General features: G+C 35.5%; 1 protein-coding gene across 1 annotated transcript; it reads right to left on the bottom strand.

The window, feature by feature from the left end:
• Nucleotides 1-8704: 8704 nt before the first annotated feature.
• On the bottom strand, nt 8705-9921 carry LOC148586457 (lignin-forming anionic peroxidase-like). Its single transcript, XM_088515209.1, has 3 exons — nt 9664-9921; nt 9221-9578; nt 8705-9093 (listed from the first exon to the last, which is right to left on the bottom strand). Exons 1-3 carry the CDS (start codon nt 9919-9921, stop codon nt 8705-8707), a joined length of 1005 nt encoding a protein of 334 aa, XP_088371335.1.
• Nucleotides 9922-21494: the final 11573 nt, after the last annotated feature.

The following is a 21494-nucleotide window of genomic DNA, read 5'->3' as shown; positions in this document are numbered from 1 at the left end:
TGAGAGAGAAAGAATTATCCATACCAATCAAGCAATCAAGCAATTCAGAATAGCACTTTGGAGCCCAACATTCACAACCTAGAATTTGATTCTAAACCAAATATGAAAAGAATAAGGTACGAAAACATACCTTGGGTGATGGAAGTTTTGAGCCTTTAAGTTGAAGGTTGGAATCACAGAGAGAAAAAAATAAATAAATAACACAACGAAATAAAAAAAATTGAGGAATGAGTACTTCAGCCGAGAGAGAGAAGGACGAAATGGGGAAAAATAAGAGATTTCAAGTTTAAAAAAAAAACGCGATAGGCGTGTCCAGACATGTAAGTGCCGTGTCCGGACATCCTCCCTCTCAATTTTAAAACAAAACTAAAAAATAAAACCTTTTTTTTTCGTTTTTTTTAAAAAAATTTAGAATTAAAACACAACTTGTATAGATATCCAATAACCCATGCATGTCCTTACGAATATCTTAGCAATCCGGAGTGATCAACAAACTACACACACACACCATAAATGTACCATATGCATGAAGCATTATTTTTCTGTGAATTCAGCCAAGTAAGCAATAACTCAGAAAAGTTATGCGAGGGTATAGTGTGTGAAAACTCTCATTAAATAAGATTTCATCAGTGGAAGGTAAATCTAGACAAACATTTAGTAAATGAAAGACAAACAGTCTGATTCAAGCCACAGTCAAACCTTATAATATTAGGACCTAGAGTCCCTCATCCGATACACTTCCCTTAAGACTAATCATTCACTTTTCACCATGTACTTTAGTAACCATCTATTTCCGCAATGATTTGATCATTGATTCTTTCTATAGGGACATATAGAAGCAAACATAAGTCATTTGAGCATATTTTATGCCCTTTTTTTTTATTTTTTTTTAATTTAAGAAAATGTCGGAATTTTTAGGAGCTGGGTTCAACTAACTAGTTGATCAAGTGGATAGAAATGACACTACCTATCTTCCAAAAAAAAAAAAATGTTTGATCCGAATTCCCAAACACATATCAAAAATACAAACTTAATGGGGGCAAATAGTGCACAACTTCGAACATGAGAAAAACGAACATGAGAAACTGACTACCGAACAAGAAGAAAAAAAAATCACAAAAATAACTGAACCAAAGAAAAAACAAAAAGCAAACAAAATGCCCTAGAACAGGGACGAAAAAATATCAATATGCTTAATTTCTAGGCATGTTTTATGTATACGATCATGAAAGATCGCATACACCAATAGCATTCTTGAGATGCTCAAACCTAGATCCATCTAGAGGTTTAGTAAACAGGTCAGCTAATTGATGTTCAGTAGGCATAAATTCAAGAGATACCACCTGGGTCTCCACCAAGTCACGGATGAAATGATGACGAATGTCAATGTGTTTCATGCGTGAATGTTGGACCGGATTCTTCGAGATGTTTATGGCACTAGTATTGTCACAGTAGACAATCATCTTCCCTTGAGCAAATCCATAGTCCGCAAGAAGTTGCTTCATCCAGATTAGCTGTGTGCAATAGCTCCTAGCAGCTATATATTATGCCTCAGCATTAGAAAGAGAGATGGAGTTTTGCTTCTTACTCATCCAGGCGACCAAGTTTGTACCCACATACAAACATCTGCCAAATGTACTCTTTCGATCATCCGCATTACCGGCCCAGTCAGCATCAGAATATGCTGCAAGCTCAAGATTTGTGTTAGTAGAAAAATAAATCCCAAAATTGATGGTGCCATTTACATACCTGAGGATCCATTTAACTGTTGTCAGATAAGATTCCTTTGGATTAGCTTGAAATCGAGCATATACACTCACATTGAATGATATATCTGGTCGACTAGGTGGAAGGTAGAGTAGACAGCCTATCATGCTTCTGTACAAAGTTTGGTCAACGGATTTTTCAGCCACATCTGCACTTTGCTTAACACTCGTACTCATGGGTGTGCAAGCATGACTTTTTCCATCTAAACCGAATCTTTTCACAAGATCTTTGGCATACTTTGGTTGAGACATAAAGATACCTTTGTTGGATTGTTGGACTTGAAAACCTAGAAAGTAAGTCAATTCACCAATCATACTCATTTCGAACTGTTGTTTCATTTCCTTAGAGAATTGATGAGCATGTGAGTCGACCATATAGCCAAAAATAATGTCATCTACATAAATCTGGACAATGAGTAGTTGGCTGCCTTTCCTACGGATGAACAAGGTACAGTCAGCTTGTCCTCGGATGAACCCATGTTCAAGAAGATATGTAGTTAGACGTTCATACCATGCTCTCGGAGCTTGTTTCAATCCATAAAGTGCCTTTTTCAGCTTGTAAACATGTTCCGGATATGTTGGATCCTGAAACCCTTTTGGCTGAGCTACATACACTTCTTCTTGAAGAATGCCATTAAGAAAAGCACTCTTGACGTCCATCTGATACAATTTGATCTGGAGATGACATGAGATGCTCAACAAAATTCTGATGGATTCCAATCTGGCTACCGGTCCAAACGTCTCATCAAAGTCCACTCCTTCAACTTGATTGTATCCTTGAACAACCAATCGAGCCTTGTTTCTTACCACTATACCATGCCCATCGAATTTATTCTTGAATATCCATTTAGTGCCGATGATATTTTGATCTTTTGGTCTTGGAACCAAATTTCATACATCATTCCGAACAAACTGATTGAGTTCATCATGCATAGCAGCAACCCAACTCTCATCCTCTAATGCCTCATTAACTTTCTTTGGCTCAATCTGAGAAAGATAACAAGAATAAGAGACTTGATTAACCACCTTGTTTCGCCGTCGTAAACCTTCATTAACATTTTCCAGCAAATTTTCTCTAGGGTTATTAAGTTTAACTCTGGAGGATGGTACATGAGAAACCGTGCTTGGAACTGGTGAATGAGTCATGTCTTCTGCAGCTGAAGATACTGACGTACGGACTGCTGAAACATTTGGACTAGGAGGTTCATGAGTCTTATCAGAAATATCAACTTGCTCCCCCTCAACATGAGGTTCTTCTTCCGCAAGGTGAGTCTTGGTAGTTTCATCGTCGATGACAACATTGACTGATTCCATTACTGACTTGGTCCTTGTGTTATACACTCGACTAGCTCGACTTGTAGTGAAATACCCAAGAAAAATTCCTACGTCACTCTTTGCATCAAACTTCCCCAAGTTCTCCCTGTCATGAAGAATGTAGCACGTACTTCCGAACACCCGAAAATATTTGACAGTGGGCTTCTTGCCTCGCCATAGCTCATACAGTGTCTTGGTAGTTGTTGGTCTAAGAAATACTTGATTTACAATATGACATGCTGTATGGACTGCTTCTCCCCAGAAATGTTGTGCCAAATTCTTAGCATATATCATGACTCTAGCCATTTCCTGAATGACTCTATTTTTCCATTCGACTACCCCATTTTGTTGAGGAGTTATGGGAGATGAGAATTCTTGTTTGATACCTTGTTGAGCACAAAAATCTTCAAAATTTGAATTCTCGAATTCTCTGCCATGATCACTACGGATTCGTTTGATGAGATAGTCTTGTTCATTTTGTATCTTATTGAACAAGATCTGAGCTTGTTCAAATGCCTCAGATTTTTCTCTTAACAAAATGATCCATGTATATCGAGAGAAGTCATCTACGACCACCATAATGTATTTCTTGCCTCCCATACTAGTTGTCCGTGTAGGCCCCATGAGATCCATGTGAAGAAGCTCTAAGTTTCTAAAGGTAAAAATACCTGACATGGTCCCAATTGACATGGTCCACACTTTCCTTTATCAACCTGATGAATCTTGGGGTAAATCAGCTATGGCTTCTGTCTTTGAGACTTTGACCAGATCATGAAAATTTAGATGCCCTAGCCATTGATGCCACAATTCTCCAGTGTCTAGGGTTGCCTTGTTGCATTTTATCTGAGAACTTGAGGAGAGACAATAGCAGTTGTCAACAGTGCGCTCTCCTCCCATCAACCATTTTCCTTGAGAATCAAAGATGCTGCATTCTTTCTTAGAAAACTGAACCACTAGATTATAATCACAAAACTGACTAATGCTCAATAAATTTGCCTTGAGTCCTTCAACATACAACACTTCTTGTGGAGTAGGAGCACCTGAAATTTTCACAATTCCTTGACCGATCACCTTCGATTTGCTGCAATCTCCATAAGTGATGCTTCCACCTCCTTTGCCTTCTTTAAGTTCTTTGAATAGAGACTTATCACCTGTCATATGTTTGGATTAACCACTATCCAGAAACCACAAACATGAGTTAAGCACACTTAAGGCAGTATGAGCAACTAAGCATAGATGATCTTTCTTTTTAACCTAAACCTGTTCCTTTTGAGGAGGTGTTTCATGATTGTCAATCAAATTAGACATACCTTTTACATCAACAGAATTTGACAAAGCTGCTAACTTCTCACTAATGAGTTTCACTTGAGCAGTTAAAACCTTTAGTTGATTCACAATTCCAGGTTCATCTAGTCTAGGGATATTCTGTTGAGACCATGGTTGTTTAGCCTTAATTTGAAAACAATTTGGTCAAGTATGACCGTTGACACCACAGTGATAACACGTAGGGATAAACTTAGAATTGAAGTTAGTCCTTATCGGAACCTTGAATTTTAACTTATTCTTCTTGGTCACATCTTCTGAGCTTTCTTTAGGTAAACACAAGTTCTCAATTACCACATCTTTCATTTTAGGTTTCACAAACATAATCTTAGAAGTGGTAGCAACATTTGTAGAAGATGAATCCACATGTTTATTAAAACCCAATCCAATCCTATCATATGAATGTTTCTGATTTCCTAACATTTGATTCAATTTATTACTAGAAATTTTTTTTAAATGATCATTTGAATCATTCAAATCCTTTTCCAGAGATTTAACTTTAGCAATCAGCACGAGGTTTTCAGAAGTCAAGGTGTTTCGAATAGCTAGACATTCATCCAATGCCACCAGACGTTTGCAAGTCCGGTGACCCAACTCACTCTCGCGACCCAGCTCACTCCCACGACCCAGCTCACTCCCACGAGGTACTGCCCTGCATCTCCTCCTTGAAACATCAAAAAAAAAATATATATCTCTCGGTTTGCCTCACTCTCCCACTTCATTGAAGTGAAGGGGAGAAGGTGAGAACTAAAAGGGAAAAAATAAAAATGGGGAAGAAACCCATTCTTCTTCTTCGAAAAAAAAAAAAAAAAAAGGAAGGAAAGAATAAATAATAAGAAGAGGGAAAAAGTTGAATTAAGAGAGATCTCTAGCTCTAAATAATTTTCTCACACTCATTTTTTTAGTGACGTGCCAACATTTGACACATCAAGAAATTCTTGACGTGTCACCTGTAGACACGTCAAAAAATTCTTGACGTATCAAATGTAACACGTCAATAATTTTGTTTCCTACTTTTTTTTTAAAAAAACACATCATTAATATTATTAATCAATTAATTATTGACATGTAAAATAGTGACACGTCAAGAAAATATATTGAAAATAATAAGAGAAAAAATTATATGATCACTTATTTCTTTTAAAATACTATATAGACTAAGAGAATACATATATGTATTAATATTCTAGATTGTTAACACTAAAAAACACTTTAATTTTTTAGTTTATAATACTCCTACAATATTGAAAATGTGATATAGCCATAATAATTTTTTCAAAATAAATTAAAAGAGTACAAACCAAAAGAAAATATGTACATATTTATCATTGTCTATAAACATTTAATAGCTAATGCGTAAGAGTGTTAAGAGACTCTTATGCATTAACTGGTTTTATAAAATTTTAATGGGTTTGAATATATATCTTAATATATGACGACATTTAAAGCCCCCTAAAAATTCAATTTAATTTATATACAATAAGTTATTTAATTCTAATCAAAATAATCATTATGTATAGAGAGAGAAAAAAAAAAACCATAAACTACAATGATATAATTATACACAAATATAGGTATGCAAATTAAATTTTGTTACCTACTATTTTTTTTAAACACATAATTAATATTATTAATTAATTAATTCTTGACGTGTGAAATAGTGGCACATCAATATATAATTATGAGGAATGATAGGGACCCAACTTTTTTGCCCAACAAAAGTCCAACTTTTGCCTTATTTATTTTTTAAAAATAAAATAAAATAAAAAATGAAAAAAATGTTTGAAGCAACCCTATCTATTTTTTGTCTTTCTTTTATTTGGTATTTTTAAAAAAAATGAAAATTGGTATTTCTTTCATAATAATGTCATTTTTTTTCAAGAAAATGTCATTATTATGAAGAAAAATACTATTTTTCATTTTTAAAAAAATACTAAATAAAAGAAAGGCCAAAAATAGATAGGGTTACTTCAGACATTTTTTCCATTTTTCATTTTTTTTTTTTTAGAAAAAAAATAAAGGGTAAAAGTTGGACTTTTGTTGGGCAAAAAAGTTGGGCCTTTAGCATTTCTCTATAATTATTGACGTGTGAAAATGACACGTCAATAAATAGTGACGTGTTATTTTTGACATGTCAAGAATTATTGACATGACAAATTCAACACGTCAATAAAGTTTTTCTTGACGTGGCAGTAATTACCACGTCAGTAATATTTAGTAACGTGGCAAAAAGTGTGTTACTGTAGACACATCAAATTTTTTTTTTTTTGTAACGCAAGGTGAAAATTCGGGATGTTATAAGGGACGCCTAACAAGGACCTTGTGTGACACCTAACAGAATAAAATGCTAGAAGAAAATTAATGAATTTTAAATATCGGACCGATCAAGTGACACCCAATTTTTATCTTCTAATTTGTATGTATTCCAAAGTTAATTCAAAGAAAATTTTGAACCTAAGGTACGTACTAAGATTTTAGTGGAGACAAAGAGGTAAAATATTAATTGACAAGGCCTATGCTTTCGGCAATTTTTTTTTTTTTTTTAAATCTTTGCTGACCATTTTGGCAAATTCTTGAGTGACACGTATTGAGATTCTAAATCAAAGCTACGGAATCACAAAATAAACGTTAAAAGCACCTAAAAATAAAACAAGGTATATATAAGAATGGAAAACGAGAGATGCTAACATCTAATAAGACCAAAAATAAGAACAAAGCACAGGATTAACAGATAAATGCCGTTCACCTGAAAAGAAACAAGCAACATCGATAAAATCAAGAAAAAGAGGGCATATATATATATATATATATATATAAACGCATGAATATATCATAAGTAAGCTAAGAATCATAGAGAAAGAAAAGTAAATCAAAGCATGGTGGCTAAAAACTGCTTCTCTCTTTGCCTACTTGTGCTGGTGATCATCATGACTTATGCCAATGTCATCAACTGTGCTGGAGATTTGAAGAGTGAGAAGCTGTACGCAGCCAGTGCTCCACATGTGACACAACCAAATGCCCTGTCACTGAAGATTATCCCCACATGACAGCATTTGACGACACTCTTATCGCAGGTGCTTTGCAATCTGACCTTGTGGATTTGAATGATAGAGGTGTTTACGCTGTTCCGAATGTTGAAGGTGGCGAGTCAACGTCGCTCAATGCTTATTTTGGCTGGAAATCTGCTTCGGGTTCAGCTTCTGGGCCTCTAGCTATCATAGGTACCTGCGATATTAATCCTTTGCAAGTTCTTTTTGTATTTTTGAACATATATATATCTTACCCTCTTGGGATAATCTCAAAAAAGGACAAATCAATTATAGGTTGAGATAAATGAAGCTGGAGATATATATCTCATTGCCTTCATCACTTGACAATGTGAAGTTATGTATATATATGTACTACAGGTTTAGCAATTACATGGATAAATGCTCAGGGGGTGAAAGCTATCTCTCTGTGGACAAGCATGGCAAGGTGAGCCTTCGGTTGTTGAGCTCATTGGAAAGCTTAACCGAGGCTGACTGGAAATCCATTAATGCACCGCAGAAGTTCAACCACCGCGAGTTTCGATTCTGGCAGTCTAGTAGTACAGGAAATTGCTTGACGGTTTTTGGAGGGGATGCTAGAATAAGAGGCGTGGGTGTAGCTGAGTGCAAGTTTGATGGCTCCAACCCTTACCAGCTATTTGCATTCTGCTTCCACTATCAAAAAGCATTTTGTTGTTGTGGACTTCATAACGAGTAATTTCTTGAGCAGTTCCAATTATGCTGATGCCATTTATATTATAATGCATTTGAAGTTATAAACTTATAATGATAGAAGAAAGAGATTATCTCATTCCAATGACTAAATCGATGTGTGTTACTCTAAATGATAGTTCATGCTTGGATCTATAAATTTAATCCTACAGCTCAACTCCACTCGCATGCACAAGCTGCTCTATCTCAAAGTGCAAATCATGACTTATATACAAGGCTTATATAATCCTTGGGAAAATTGAGGTTTAATGTTCAAGTAGGTTCATAAACGGACCACCTCATGAGGTGGTCGCGGAGTCGGAGTAAGACACGTTCGAACGACAACTAGGAATTCTCTCTGATGAAGACGTAACTTGTTTGTGTTTAAAGGTAGGCGAGAATTAATATAATACAATGAATCTCATTACAGTTAACAATATGTAAAAATTTCAATTTTACACTTGCGATAATTCCAAAAAAAAAAAAAAACTTATGAACCAAAAATTGACATATTGGGGGAACGGAACAAGTGACTCGTGAGTATTTGGAAAAGAGCAGTTTTAACTAGTTAACAGCACTGCAAATCCTTCTTATCTGCCCAGCTGAACCAGTGAGAAGATCAATTTCACTCATTTTAATCATGGCGGATGCAAAATCAGACTTGAAATAGGTAGGGCTTCTACTATATTTGGAAACAACGCTGTCTGTCGACCCTCCACTAAAGAGGATTTGATCTGAGGCAAGGAGACCCTTCTTTTGAATTAAATTCTTGAAGTAGTTATTGTCAAAAGAATTTGGAGTCACCAAGTCAAGTGCTGCCAAGTTTTGATCACCGCCCGTAGCTGGACAACGGCGCTGGCGAGTGCTAGCAAATCCAGCATCAATATCACTCCCATTGTTGTATATCCGGTCTTTAAATGTGATGCATCGAGCTTGCCCTAAAGTGTGGGCACCTGCATTCATTTGGACATTAATTTTGTTAGAATATTGTTTAAATTTATTATAGTAATCAATATTATTTGATATCAAAGCTGAAGTCATGAGTTCAAATTAAAATATTCTACTTGTTGATGGGCTAACCTGATAAAGCGACCATATCCTCTGCAGTAAGGCCTTTGCGAGCAAAGTTAGAAAGAAGTGTCTGAAGGTCATCAGTGGCACGTGGAAGTTCTGTCTGAGCTAGAGCTAAGCTTGCGGTTGTGGAATCTCTTCTTCCGAGCTTCACAGACCAAGATGGGCCACCCACAGCAACAGATGCATCACGTGCAGCCACCGCAAGAATATCTGCGCAGGAAACAACTCCAGGGCATGTCTTCTCAACCTCAGCTTTGGCACTGTCTATCACTTCAAAACCTCTTACAGAATCCTTATTCTGCAATGCGTTTATTTCGCTTGTAATAGAGGGTGCATCCTTGAGTAGGATTGATGCATCACAACCCTGAACATTAAATGCATGCCATATATATTAATTCATTGGGTCGGCAAATTTATATATTTATATACACATAAAGACAAATGGGTACCTGAACAAAACAATCATGGAAATGGAGACGAACAAGAGACGCCGCCATCCGACGTTCGCGTGAAACTGCTGTTCGGATAGCACTCCGAATGGTGCTGAGTGCATTCGGACACGAGTGGTCGTAAAACTGAGAAGAAAGATGCGCATTGCAGGTTGAGGTAGAGCTGCTGAGAAACAGCAAGATAAGCAACAAAACAGCTGCATTCTTGTTTGAATTTCTCATCCAACTCATCACCTTGTTAACCATTGCAGCCGCCATTAATTGATGGATCGATCTTAGTTTGTTTGTTTCAGGCAAAAGAAGATGAGAAAGAAGATGATAATGGAGAAAGCTGAATGGTATCCCATCAATTTATAGTTGCACTACTTTGTCTGGGTCACCTCTCTATTAATTCATGAACGCGTTGCCTCCCACTCGCACGCTCCACTATGACAATTTCTTCTTCGATATACTTTGAACATTCTTTCCTTTTACGTACAATATATAATAATAAAATATGAATTCAAGTCAAAGATAAAATTATTTACTTATATATATATATAATTCTCGATCATACGTACATGTTTGAAATCCTCTTGGCATTAAATGGATACAATTGGGCATTTCTCATTATTAAAATGGTACGTAGTCAAACTTTGTTGTCTTCCATAATTTAATTATATGAGTGAATGATATTGACGGCGCCCCCACGAAAGTACTGTTCTCTTCTTTTCCTAAAATGCTTATGCTTTGTTTTTTAAGTTACGTGTTAGAAATTTTAATGTTATTCTTGAAGTATATATATTATTTTAATGTTAATATACTAGAGTATTAGTTATATGTCCGTGTCACATATTAATTAGATCTAGCACATGCATGGAAAAAGTAACAAGCATGTTGAAATAATATACAATTGTTTTGTTTTTTTAATTATTTTTAAATTATTGAATTCATTTGTCTCCATATGTTTTCTGTAATTATTATTATTATTATTTGACATGATGTAATAATGAATTCTAAATCAACAACCCTAACCTTGAAATTGTCGTAGGCTAATTAAGATTGGCCAAACAGTGGAAAGACTTAAGTGTCTGTGTGCGTGTATATATGGAGGTGCTTGCTCATCTGGACTATTTCAATTTCAAGGGATAATTAATTAGTACACGTACGACTCATTCAAGGGATAATGACTAACTTTCATTAACAAAATAACTCTTTTTTTTTTTCGAAAAAAAAAAAATTAAATAAAAAAAAAAAAAAAAAGAGAAGAAGCTATAGCTATGTATATAGCAACCATCTCAACCTATCAAAATTCCATTTATACCCCTTGCACCACAAAGAATATTATTCATATTATTCTTCTTAAATTTATCTTTTGAAGTAAACTGAATCCACACCTCCCATATAATATGCTATATAATATGGGATAACTCAATCGGTGTGAACTACGCCTTATGAAGCGGAAGTCACTATTTCAAATTCTCATCATTCTTTTGTTCAAACATGTCAAAAAAAAAAAAAAAAAAATTGTTGTATAAGCTTCTCTTTAATGCAATGATTATTACCATGTCTTAATGCATTTCTATTAATTCCTCCAAATGTTATAAATATTAGAAGCAAAAAACTAACCGACATAGATAAGCATTCATAGTTTTACCTCTCTACTCTTGCATCCCTACAGACACCACATTATCCTAGTAAATAAGCTGGTTAAGCACGAAACAAAGCCCCATAACTAGGGGCGGACCTGTAGCTTAAAGTCTACCCATTATATAAATTTGACCCGCTACAATAATATTTGTGTCCCCTTTTAAACATATATTTTTTTAAGTTTTGCACCCCCCCTCAATAATATTTGTGTCAATTTTAATTATTATTTTTTAGTTTTGCCCACCCCAAAAAAATAATATTTGTGTCCCAGTTTAATTCTTTTTTACTTTACCACTATATTCTAGTTCACTTCTAATTAGAAACTCAATTTGATTTAGGACTCTAATTGAATATGTGAAAGAAAAAGTTAAATGCTTTAAGTTCTTTTTGAGCAATTTCTAACCAACATTAGTTTTTTGAGCAGTTATTTTGTTGTCATTTTAGTGCATTTTATGAGGGTCCGGACCACCAGAAGCAGGGTCCGGACCCCATTTCCCGAAAGTGCATTTTATGAGGCCTGTCCGGACCTCAGATCTGCAGGGTCCGGACCTGGCTGACTTATTAGGGTTATTTTCTATTTAAACACGATTTTGCTACATTTATACGTACGTATTTTATTGAGCAAAATCAGGGTGCTTAGAGTGAGAGAATTTGTTCTAAATTATTGTTGAAGAGAAAATACATTAAGCCAATCGGAGTTCCGGTGAAAGGAAGTCTTTTAGAAGAATCGTTCCAGATGTTCTGGAAAGGGCTACTGAGGTAGAAGTCAAGTGGGTCACTTGTCGTGTGCAAGGAAGAGTCAAAGGTTTTGTTATTCTTCTTGTATTCCTTATTCTTCTATATAGTGAATTGATTTCCTGGGTTTGGCTGCCCCGGAGAGGTTTTACATTTAGAGAGTTCTCTAAATGGTTTCCTCTTCGTAACCAAATTTCTGTGTTCTTGATTGCATATTTCATATCAGTATTTAGTTGATTTTTTAACTGCTAAGTTAGATCTGTTTTCTGGATATTTTCTGTAAAACTCCTAGACGTGTGAGTAGGTGATAATTGGAGTCGTTTTAGAATTTTCAATTGGTATCAGAGAGGGTTCACTCTGTGAAGGATTTATTTCCTGAGTGTGATCCGAGACTCCATATCAAATGTCTCATACTATTGCTCCTAATTCTCTTCCCGTCTTTGACGGAACAAATTATACGCTTTGGAAAATTCGTATGAGAGCATATTTTAAATCCATTAATGTTTGGCATATTGTCAAATCTGGATGGACACGTCCAGAAAAAGCAATAGCTGAATGGACAACAGAGGAAAAGAATAATGCTACTGCGAATGACAAAGCTATAAATGCTATTTACATCTCTGTTTCAAATGAGGAATTTTCTAGAATTTCTAGATGTGAAATAGCTAAAGAAGCCTGTGAAACTTTAGAAATCACACATGAAGGAACTAAGGTTGTTAGAACTTCAAAAATTCAAATGTTGGTTTCTCAGTTTGAGGAGATTAGAATGCAGGAAGATGAAACTTTTGATGAATTCTATTCAAAGCTTAGTGTCATTAGAAACTCTACCATTAATTTGGGAAAGAAAATGGATGATGCTAAAGTGGTGAAAAAAATCTTAAGATCTTTGCCTGAGAGGTTTATTCCCCAAATTGCTGCTATACAACAGAGCAAGGACTTAGATACTATGAGAGTAGAAGAACTTGTAGGTTCCCTTCAGACCTTTGAGCTAATTCTTCCTAAACACAAGAACACCAAAAATATTGCTCTTAAGGCAAAAAATGTTAAGGTTGACTCTTGTGGTTCATCTGATGAGGATTCTGGAAATGAGGAAGAAATTGCTATGTTTGCTAAGAAGTTTAAGAAATTCTTTAGAACCAAGAAAGGAAATTTTAGAAATAGCAATTCACAATTTTCTGAGAAATCTAGAAATGAGAATGTTGAGAAAGGAAAGTCACCTAAAGGTATCAAGTGTCACGAATGTGGAGGACATGGGCACATTCGTGTTGACTGTGCTAACTTGAGAAAGTCAAATGGCAAGGCATTTAATGTGACTCAAAGTGATGAGTCAGACAAGGACGATGCTGAACAAGGAGTTAATTACTTAGCATTTGGAGTTAGTTATGAGAGTGAGCATGAGAATAGTGAGTGTAATTCTCAAGACAAACAAGGTGTGTCCGATAATGATTCGGAAGAAGAAGATGATTTGCAAAATGCTTATAATAATCTCTTTGTGGAATAGACTAAACTGAAAAAGCTGAATAAGCAGCAATTGAAGAAACTCAATGAGGTTAATCTTGAAAATGATCAACTTTCTGTCACCTTAATTGATTCTCTTGCTACTCATAATACTTTGATGTCTGAAAATCAAATGCTAATTGCCAAAGTGAAATCCTTAGAGAATGAACTGAATGAATCAAAGAATCATTTAACAAAATTCTCTAGTGAAAAGCTAAATCAAATGCTACATAATCAGAAACATTCGTTTGATAGAACTGGATTGGGTTTTGATAAATCTGCTATTTTATCTACTAATGTTGCTTCTTCTTCAAAGATGATTTTTGTGAAACCAGTGAACAAAGAAGATAGCTTGGCTGAAAAGAAGGTAATTTCTCCTCAAATTTCCAAAGGTGGAAAAGGTAAGGGAACTCTAACTGATTCCTATATGTCTAGTTTTAAGTCGAGAAGTATGCACATGTTAAGGAACCAACCTTCTCAAAGGTTTATTCCTACGTGTCATAACTGTGGTAAGATTTGACATATTCGTCCTAAGTGTTTTCAGCTTAACAGTCATGAGCCTAAAAGAGAATATTTCCATTCTAGAAATAGTTATGAGAAATTATTCAACATGATGAGAGACGTAGTAACACGGTTAGATGTCTTGGATAAGAGTCACACAGTTGTCCCTGATGTGAAGAAAGTTTGGGTCAAGAAGATTAATACCATTCACCCATTGAGGGGGAATGGTAATGGACTCACCTAGATTAGGTGGGCACATAGACCATGCCTAGAAATTGAGCATATTGATATTTGTCTATAGCTGTTCTAGGGCATTTTTTTTCTTAATTTTTGTTTGCTTTGTTTTTATTTTCTTTGATTATTTTTTATTCTTTTAGATTGTTTTAATTGTTAGATACTCAGTTTCTCATGTCTTGTGCTCAAATGAATATTTTACATATGAGTGGGGTCAATATTTCTGCAATTTACATCTATTGCTCCATATGTTTCTGATATACCTTGTTTTTCTGAAGACTGTTAAAGGAGTAAGAGTCAGTTTTTCTCATGTTCGAAATTGTGCACTTTTTGCCCCCATTAGGTTTAGATTTTTGTTATATGTTTGGAAATTTGGAGAAAACATTTTGTTTGGAAGATAGGCAGTGTAGAATCTTGCCACTTGACCAACTCGTTAGTTGAACCTAGCTCCAAAAAATTCCACCATTTTCCAAAAAAAAAAAAAAAAAAAGGGCATAAAATAAGCTCAGATGATTTCATTTTGCTTCTGTCTGTCCCTAAAGAAAGAATCAGTGATCAAATCATTGCGGAAATAGATGATTACTAAAGGACATGGTAAAAGAAAATGATCAATCTCAGGGGGAGTGTATCGGATGAGGGAATCTAGGTCCTAACATTATAAGGTTTTACTGTGGTTAGAATCAGACTGCTGGTCTTCCTTTACAAAATGTCTGCCTAAATTTACCTTTCATTGATGAAATCTTAGTTAATGGGAGTACTCACACACTACACCATCACATGAGATTTCTGATTATTGCCTACTTGACTGCATTCACAGACCAAGGTTGTGTCATGCATATGGTACATTTACGGTGTAAGTGTAGCTTGTTGATCACTCCGAATTGTTCAGATATTCATACGGGCATGCATGATCTATTGCTTATCTATACAAGTTTTTTTTTGGTGTTTTGTTTTTTTTTTAAAAAAAAAAAAAAAAAAAATTCATTTTTTTTCTTTCTTTCTCGGTGATTTCGTTTCTTAAAGGCTCAACACTTTGGTATCATCCAAGGTATGCTTCTTCCATTATTCCTTTTCGATTTGATTTCAAATTGCAATATGTGAATGTTTGGGTTTAATTGTGCGATTCCGAATTGCTTATCTGTTTGATTCTTATTGGCCATTCTTTCTATCTCACATGGCTGTTGCACAATACATCATCTATCATGTATTTGGGGATGGGTTCCTTAGTTTGCCATGGACTGTTCACGGATGAATTTTCTTTGCCTCTCACGTGTTTGATAAATTGCCTCAAAGACTCAGTTTTGCAATTGTGTTCCATTGGCGCTCTCATTACGAAGAATTTGCACGCCACTTTGCCAAAAATTGCTGCAAATGAACATATGGAAGCTCCTGAAGGTTACTTTGGAAAAGCAACTATGATGAAGTCAAATGCCCAACTTCGACTTCACGCTCCAGCTAAGTAGGCGCCTCCACTTGCTCAAGATTCTCCAGCTGCATCCTCCTCGGGATGAAAGATGTGAAATCCATCAAGGAAAGCTTTTGGATATTCATTGTGCAATACATGAGTCATTGATGTGTTATCATGTGTGTTCATTTAACTTTTAAAGGGGGAGAAACATGCTTTGCATTTTCAGTTTCCTGTTGTTAATTGAGTCATACATTGAGGGGGAGTTTTGCTGATGTTTCTTTATAATCACGCATTCTACGTCATTTTTTTTATCATGAGTTTTATTTATGTCTTCTTGTTCCACATATGCCTTGATGTATTTTGTGAAGTGTTTCAGGAAACATGAAGACCTTTTGTCATTCTGTGACAAAAAGGGGGAGTAAATATGGGGAGATGATGGGATTGGCTCGACATTTTGGTTTTGTCACTGAATTGCCAAAGGGGGAGTTTGTTAGTTCTTGTGTTGGCTTAATTCAGTTCCAAAATGCAGATGCTACTGTTCACGGCTCAAACACTGATATAGAATGCTCAGAATCTAATCTCCACCGTTCATAATGTAGATTCATGTGTTATGAACATCCCTGCAAAATTTCAGCTCAATCGGACCACAAACGCCGATCGATCGGAGTTGTTGATGAAGACTGGACAGGCCGGGTCCGGACCTCCAGAATCAGGGTCCGGACCCCATTTCCAGAAACTTGATTTTTCAAGCAGGGTCCGGACCTCCAGAAGCAGGGTCCGGACCCCATTTCCCGAAAGTGCATTTTATGAGGCCTGTCCGGACCTCAGATCTGCAGGGTCCGGACCTGGCTGACTTATTAGGGTTATTTTCTATTTAAACACGATTTTGCTACATTTATACGTACGTATTTTATTGAGCAAAATCAGGGTGCTTAGAGTGAGAGAATTTGTTCTAGATTATTGTTGAAGAGAAAATACATGAAGCCAATCGGAGTTCCGGTGAAAGGAAGTCTTTTAGAAGAATCGTTCCAGATGTTCTGGAAAGGGCTACTGAGGTAGAAGTCAAGTGGGTCACTTGTCGTGTGCAAGGAAGAGTCAAAGGTTTTGTTATTCTTCGTGTATTCTTTATTCTTCTATATAGTGAATTGATTTCCTGGGTTTGGCTGCCCCGGAGAGGTTTTACATTTAGAGAGTTCTCTAAATGGTTTCCTCTTCGTAACCAAATTTCTGTGTTCTTGATTGCATATTTCATATCAGTATTTGGTTGATTTTTTAACTGCTAAGTTAGATCTGTTTTCTGGATATTTTCTGTAAAACTCCTAGACGTGTGAGTAGGTGATAATTGGAGTCGTTTTAGAATTTTCAGTTTCAACATCATTTATGATTGCAACATTGTTTGACTCGACTCCTAGCATTCTCCTTGTTATTTTGGGACTTTCAGAGATTGTTAGGAAAAAGAGTTCATGCTCAAAGGTTGTTGTTGTTATTGTTGTTTTTATTTTTATTTTATTTTTATTGTTTTATCTTTTATTTTTTGAAAAATAGTCAACTTCTCATTTGTGCTAGTTAGTTATATTATTGTATATTTGTGATGCGATGAAATTAGATGTAAGAGTTCTATGCTTTTATTTTATATAAACACAATTTACACACACAAACACATATATTGCAGGTTGAGGTAGAGCTGCTGAGAAACAGAAAGATAAGCAGCAAAACAGCAGCATTCTTGTTTGAATTTCTCATCCAACTCATCATCTTGTTAACCATTGCTGCCGCCATTGATCGATCTAATTACTTTGAGCTTCTAGTTTGTTTCAGGCAAAAGGGAGTGGAGATGGATGAGAATGAAGATAATGGAGAAAAAGCCGAATGGTATCCCATCAATTTATACATTGACCACTTTGTCTGGGTCACTGATCTATTAATTCATTAACGCGTTGCCTGCCACTCGCACGCTCCATGAAATACGACAAGTTCTTCTTCGATATACTTTGAACATTCTTTTCTTTTATGTACAATATATAATAATATATTCTCGATCGTAGTACGTGTTTGAACTGGCTCCTCCTGCAATTAAATGCATGCAGTTGGGCATTTCTCATTATTAAAATGGTAAGTAGTCAAACTTTGTTGTCTTCTCTTCTTTTCCTAAAAAGTTATGTTTTGGCTTTTAAGTTTTGTGTTAGAAATTTTAATGTTATTCTTGAAGTATATATATATGATTGTTTTTATTTGATTCTCTAAGTTTTGATCAAATATCCTAATTTATTCATTTTCTGTTTTATCGTCATATGTGAAATAAAGGTGATATTACCAATTAATGTGCGTGACAAACTTTGTTTTTGGGCATATATATATATGTTCTTTTAAAGTTAATATCAAATACTAGAGAAATTATGGACAAAGTTTTTTTTCAAACTGAGTTGGGAGAATTTCCTTCAACCTAGTCTATAAAAATGACATGTGTTCCTTAAATATGTGAGAATCACATTTTTTTTAATAACATGTGAAAAATTCTAAATAGATAAATATCACAATTTTATGCGGAATTAACAGATATATATCAAAACAAACATTCACCAAAATATGAATAATCACACACAAAGATTTTGGTGACGAAGAGGAAACCTTTTAGAAAACGTTCTAAAAGTAAAACCTCTCCGGGGCAGCCAAACCCAGGAAATCACTATCAAAAGATTATCCAGAGATTACAGACACTAGGAACACTTACAACCCTTTGCAAGACCTTGACTCTGTAAGATCGACAAGCCTCCAACTTGTCTCCTCGCTCACAATCTTCTTCAACGTGATTCTCCTTTATCGGACCCTTCCGATAGACTTCAATTAAGCACACAATCAATACTAACAAAAATCCTCTAAGAGGAATCAATTTGGCTCACAACAAAATAATCACTCAAGCACAGCCTCACACGAAGTCTCTGGGGGTGAAAATTCGTACTTCTATCTTCTATAATGATGTATATATACCCCCGACAAAACCCTAGACTTAAACCACTTAAAATCACGTTTTTGGGCCTCAAACTTACGGGGTGTCCGGACATGTTAATGGGCTGTCCGGACACGGCTTTGCGGAGCAAAATTTGAGTTTCTGGAAATGAGGTCCGGACCCGGGGAAGGCATGTCCGGACATGGGTGAAACAGCATTTTGGAAATGCTGTCCAGTCTTGATCAACAGCCCCGATCGATGGGCGTTTGTGGTCCGATTGAGCTGAAATTTTGCAGGGACGTTCATAACACATGAATCTACATTATGAACGGTGAAGATTGGATTCTGAGCATTCTATATCAGTGTTTGAGCTCGTAAACAGTAGCCTCTGCATTTTGGAACTGAATTAAGCCAACACAAGAACTAACAACATGAACAAAGTTGGAATAAATTTTATTAAAAACTCATATGCATGAAGGGGTGTAAATGAGCCGAACTTGAGCAAGCTTATCTTGTTTAGGCTTGGACAGTTTAAATTTACTCGAGCTCGAGCCGAGCTTAAGGATGAGCCAAAAAAACGAGGTCGAGCTCGAGCTCATAATAAGTCGAGCCATCTTTAATTTATTTATTTTTATTATAGATTTAAACTTCAAGTACTCTTAAACGGCTCAAGAAGCAAGCTTGCATATGAGCATCTTGCTTAACCTGGCTAGCCAAGTATGGAGCCTGAGTCAAGATAGAAAGACGTTTGGTTTCGAAGAGAGAGGATATGCATCATTTTATAATAAAAGGATGATATTGGGGAAAAAAAAAAATCATCAATTTTTAATATTAGGATGAGCAACTATGTGAATAACTACTAATTCGAGCTTTATATGAGCTGCTCACGAGTCTAACCGAGTCGAACTGAGTTTGCTTCGTTTAATATTTGAGCTAGTATTTGTGTTCAGGAAATGTCTCATTTAATAATTGAGTCGAGCACAAGTCGAGCTTATACGAGCCGATCTTGAGCTCGCTCGTGAATGGCTTGCTCATTTAACACCTCTATGTGCATTTCACATGCTATTAAAAAAAAGAACACATGTCACTTTTATAGACTAGGTTGAAGAAAAATTCTTCCAACCCAATTTAGAGAAAAACTTTATCCGTGTCACATATTAATTAGAACACATGCAGTGGAAAAGTAACAAGAAATGTTGAAATTATATATATATATATATATATTTTGTTATTTTTTAAAAAAATTTTAAATTATTAAATTCATTTGTCTCCATATGTATTCTGTAATAATTAATTTAAAATCATCAAACCTAACCTTGAAATTGTCGTAGGTTAAATATTGGGCCAGAGACTTGAATGACGGTGGAAAGACTTTAAGTGTCTGTATATATTAAAGGTAATTATATATGGAGGGGCTTGCATTACTCGCTCATCTGGACTATTTCAAGGGATATAAGTACAGGTACGACTCATTCATATCCGATTGGGATTGTCCTCGTATATTTTATATATTTATTTATTTACTAATTAGCATTTTATATATTAAAAATAAAAAGATTAATTAATTTACTTATTCACCACAACACTATGGTTGCTAATATTTAGGGCCGTAAATAAATCAATCTGTTCGATAACACGCTTAGTTTTAGCTTTACCCGAACTCGAGCTCGATAATACAAACCCAAACAGGACAAACACAATCTCGAACAAGCCCGAAATATCAATGACAAATAGCTACTAGACAGACACTAGTCTATAATTTTAAAGGGAAGTCGCCTTAATATTAAGCTAAGATTAATTAAGTCCATAAGGCTTTGGCATTGACAACTTGTGACACCCAAGTTAGTACCACATTGAGAGATGAATTGCCTACATTGAGTGGGAATATTATAAAGGATTAAAGGTGTTCATGGGTGTTAACTTTCACATTAGTTCCTTGATACTGGGCTTCATAGGTATGGATGTAATTGATTTGAATCGAGCCGAGTATTAAATGTTCAAGTTTGGTTTGTTTAATTTTTTTCAAACACAAGCCGAGCTCAAGTGAGCTAAATAATTGGTTCAAGCTCTACTCATTCATTTTTTCAATGAGCTCAAGCTTATTCATGAGCTACTCAAATAATCTACTCCTCCATATATAAAAGTAAATATCGTGTTAGTACAGTTTCTTGTCCAGTGTGATTGACAGGCCCTTCGAGGTAGATGTAGGTATGCGGTCTGTCTTCTGCGCTCCAATCTGACTTCTTGATTCCTACAAAATAAGAGACCATACTAGGCGTGATCTCCCTCTGATATCTAAGTTAGAGTTTTGAATAATATCAGTGTAAACTGTGTAATGTAGGATAATTCAGTCTAGAGTTTATATATGTGTATGGACCTATTTATAGGCTAAGAAGTATATTCCAACTTGGGGTCGATCGATCTTCTACCTTGACTTGAATTTTGAGTCATGGAGCTTGATTTGGACTGGGAATTGCTATCATATTTGGATTCAGATTTCTTTTCTCATATAACTGGGTCTAATATTTTTACCAAGTTTGTAGGGAATTCAATCCCGGTAAATCAGAGATTGATTCTTAATAAAACTTTGTCGCTGGAATACGTGATACTTTGGTGATCTTTCATGTTGGAGTAGCAGGGATACTCGAGAGATGCTCGTATTAGGAGTACCTGACAATCCCGGGAAGTGTTTGTTCCGGTGATTGCTCTTGGAATACTCGATGGCCCTTTCCATAATAAATAGATCTTGAGGGTCTTTCTTCCTGGGCAGGGGCCCCGTTGCTGGTCTAGAGGCCCACAACCAATTGGATGGGTTGAATGGGATAATTCCCAACGTATCGTAACTTTTAATTTTTAATGTCGTGTAAATTCATACTTATT

This window comes from Corylus avellana, chromosome 4 (assembly GCF_965113065.1).
Source record: "Corylus avellana chromosome 4, dhCorAvel1.hap1.2, whole genome shotgun sequence".
Lineage (NCBI taxonomy): Eukaryota > Viridiplantae > Streptophyta > Magnoliopsida > Fagales > Betulaceae > Corylus > Corylus avellana.
This window is presented reverse-complemented; position numbering and strand designations above follow the sequence as displayed.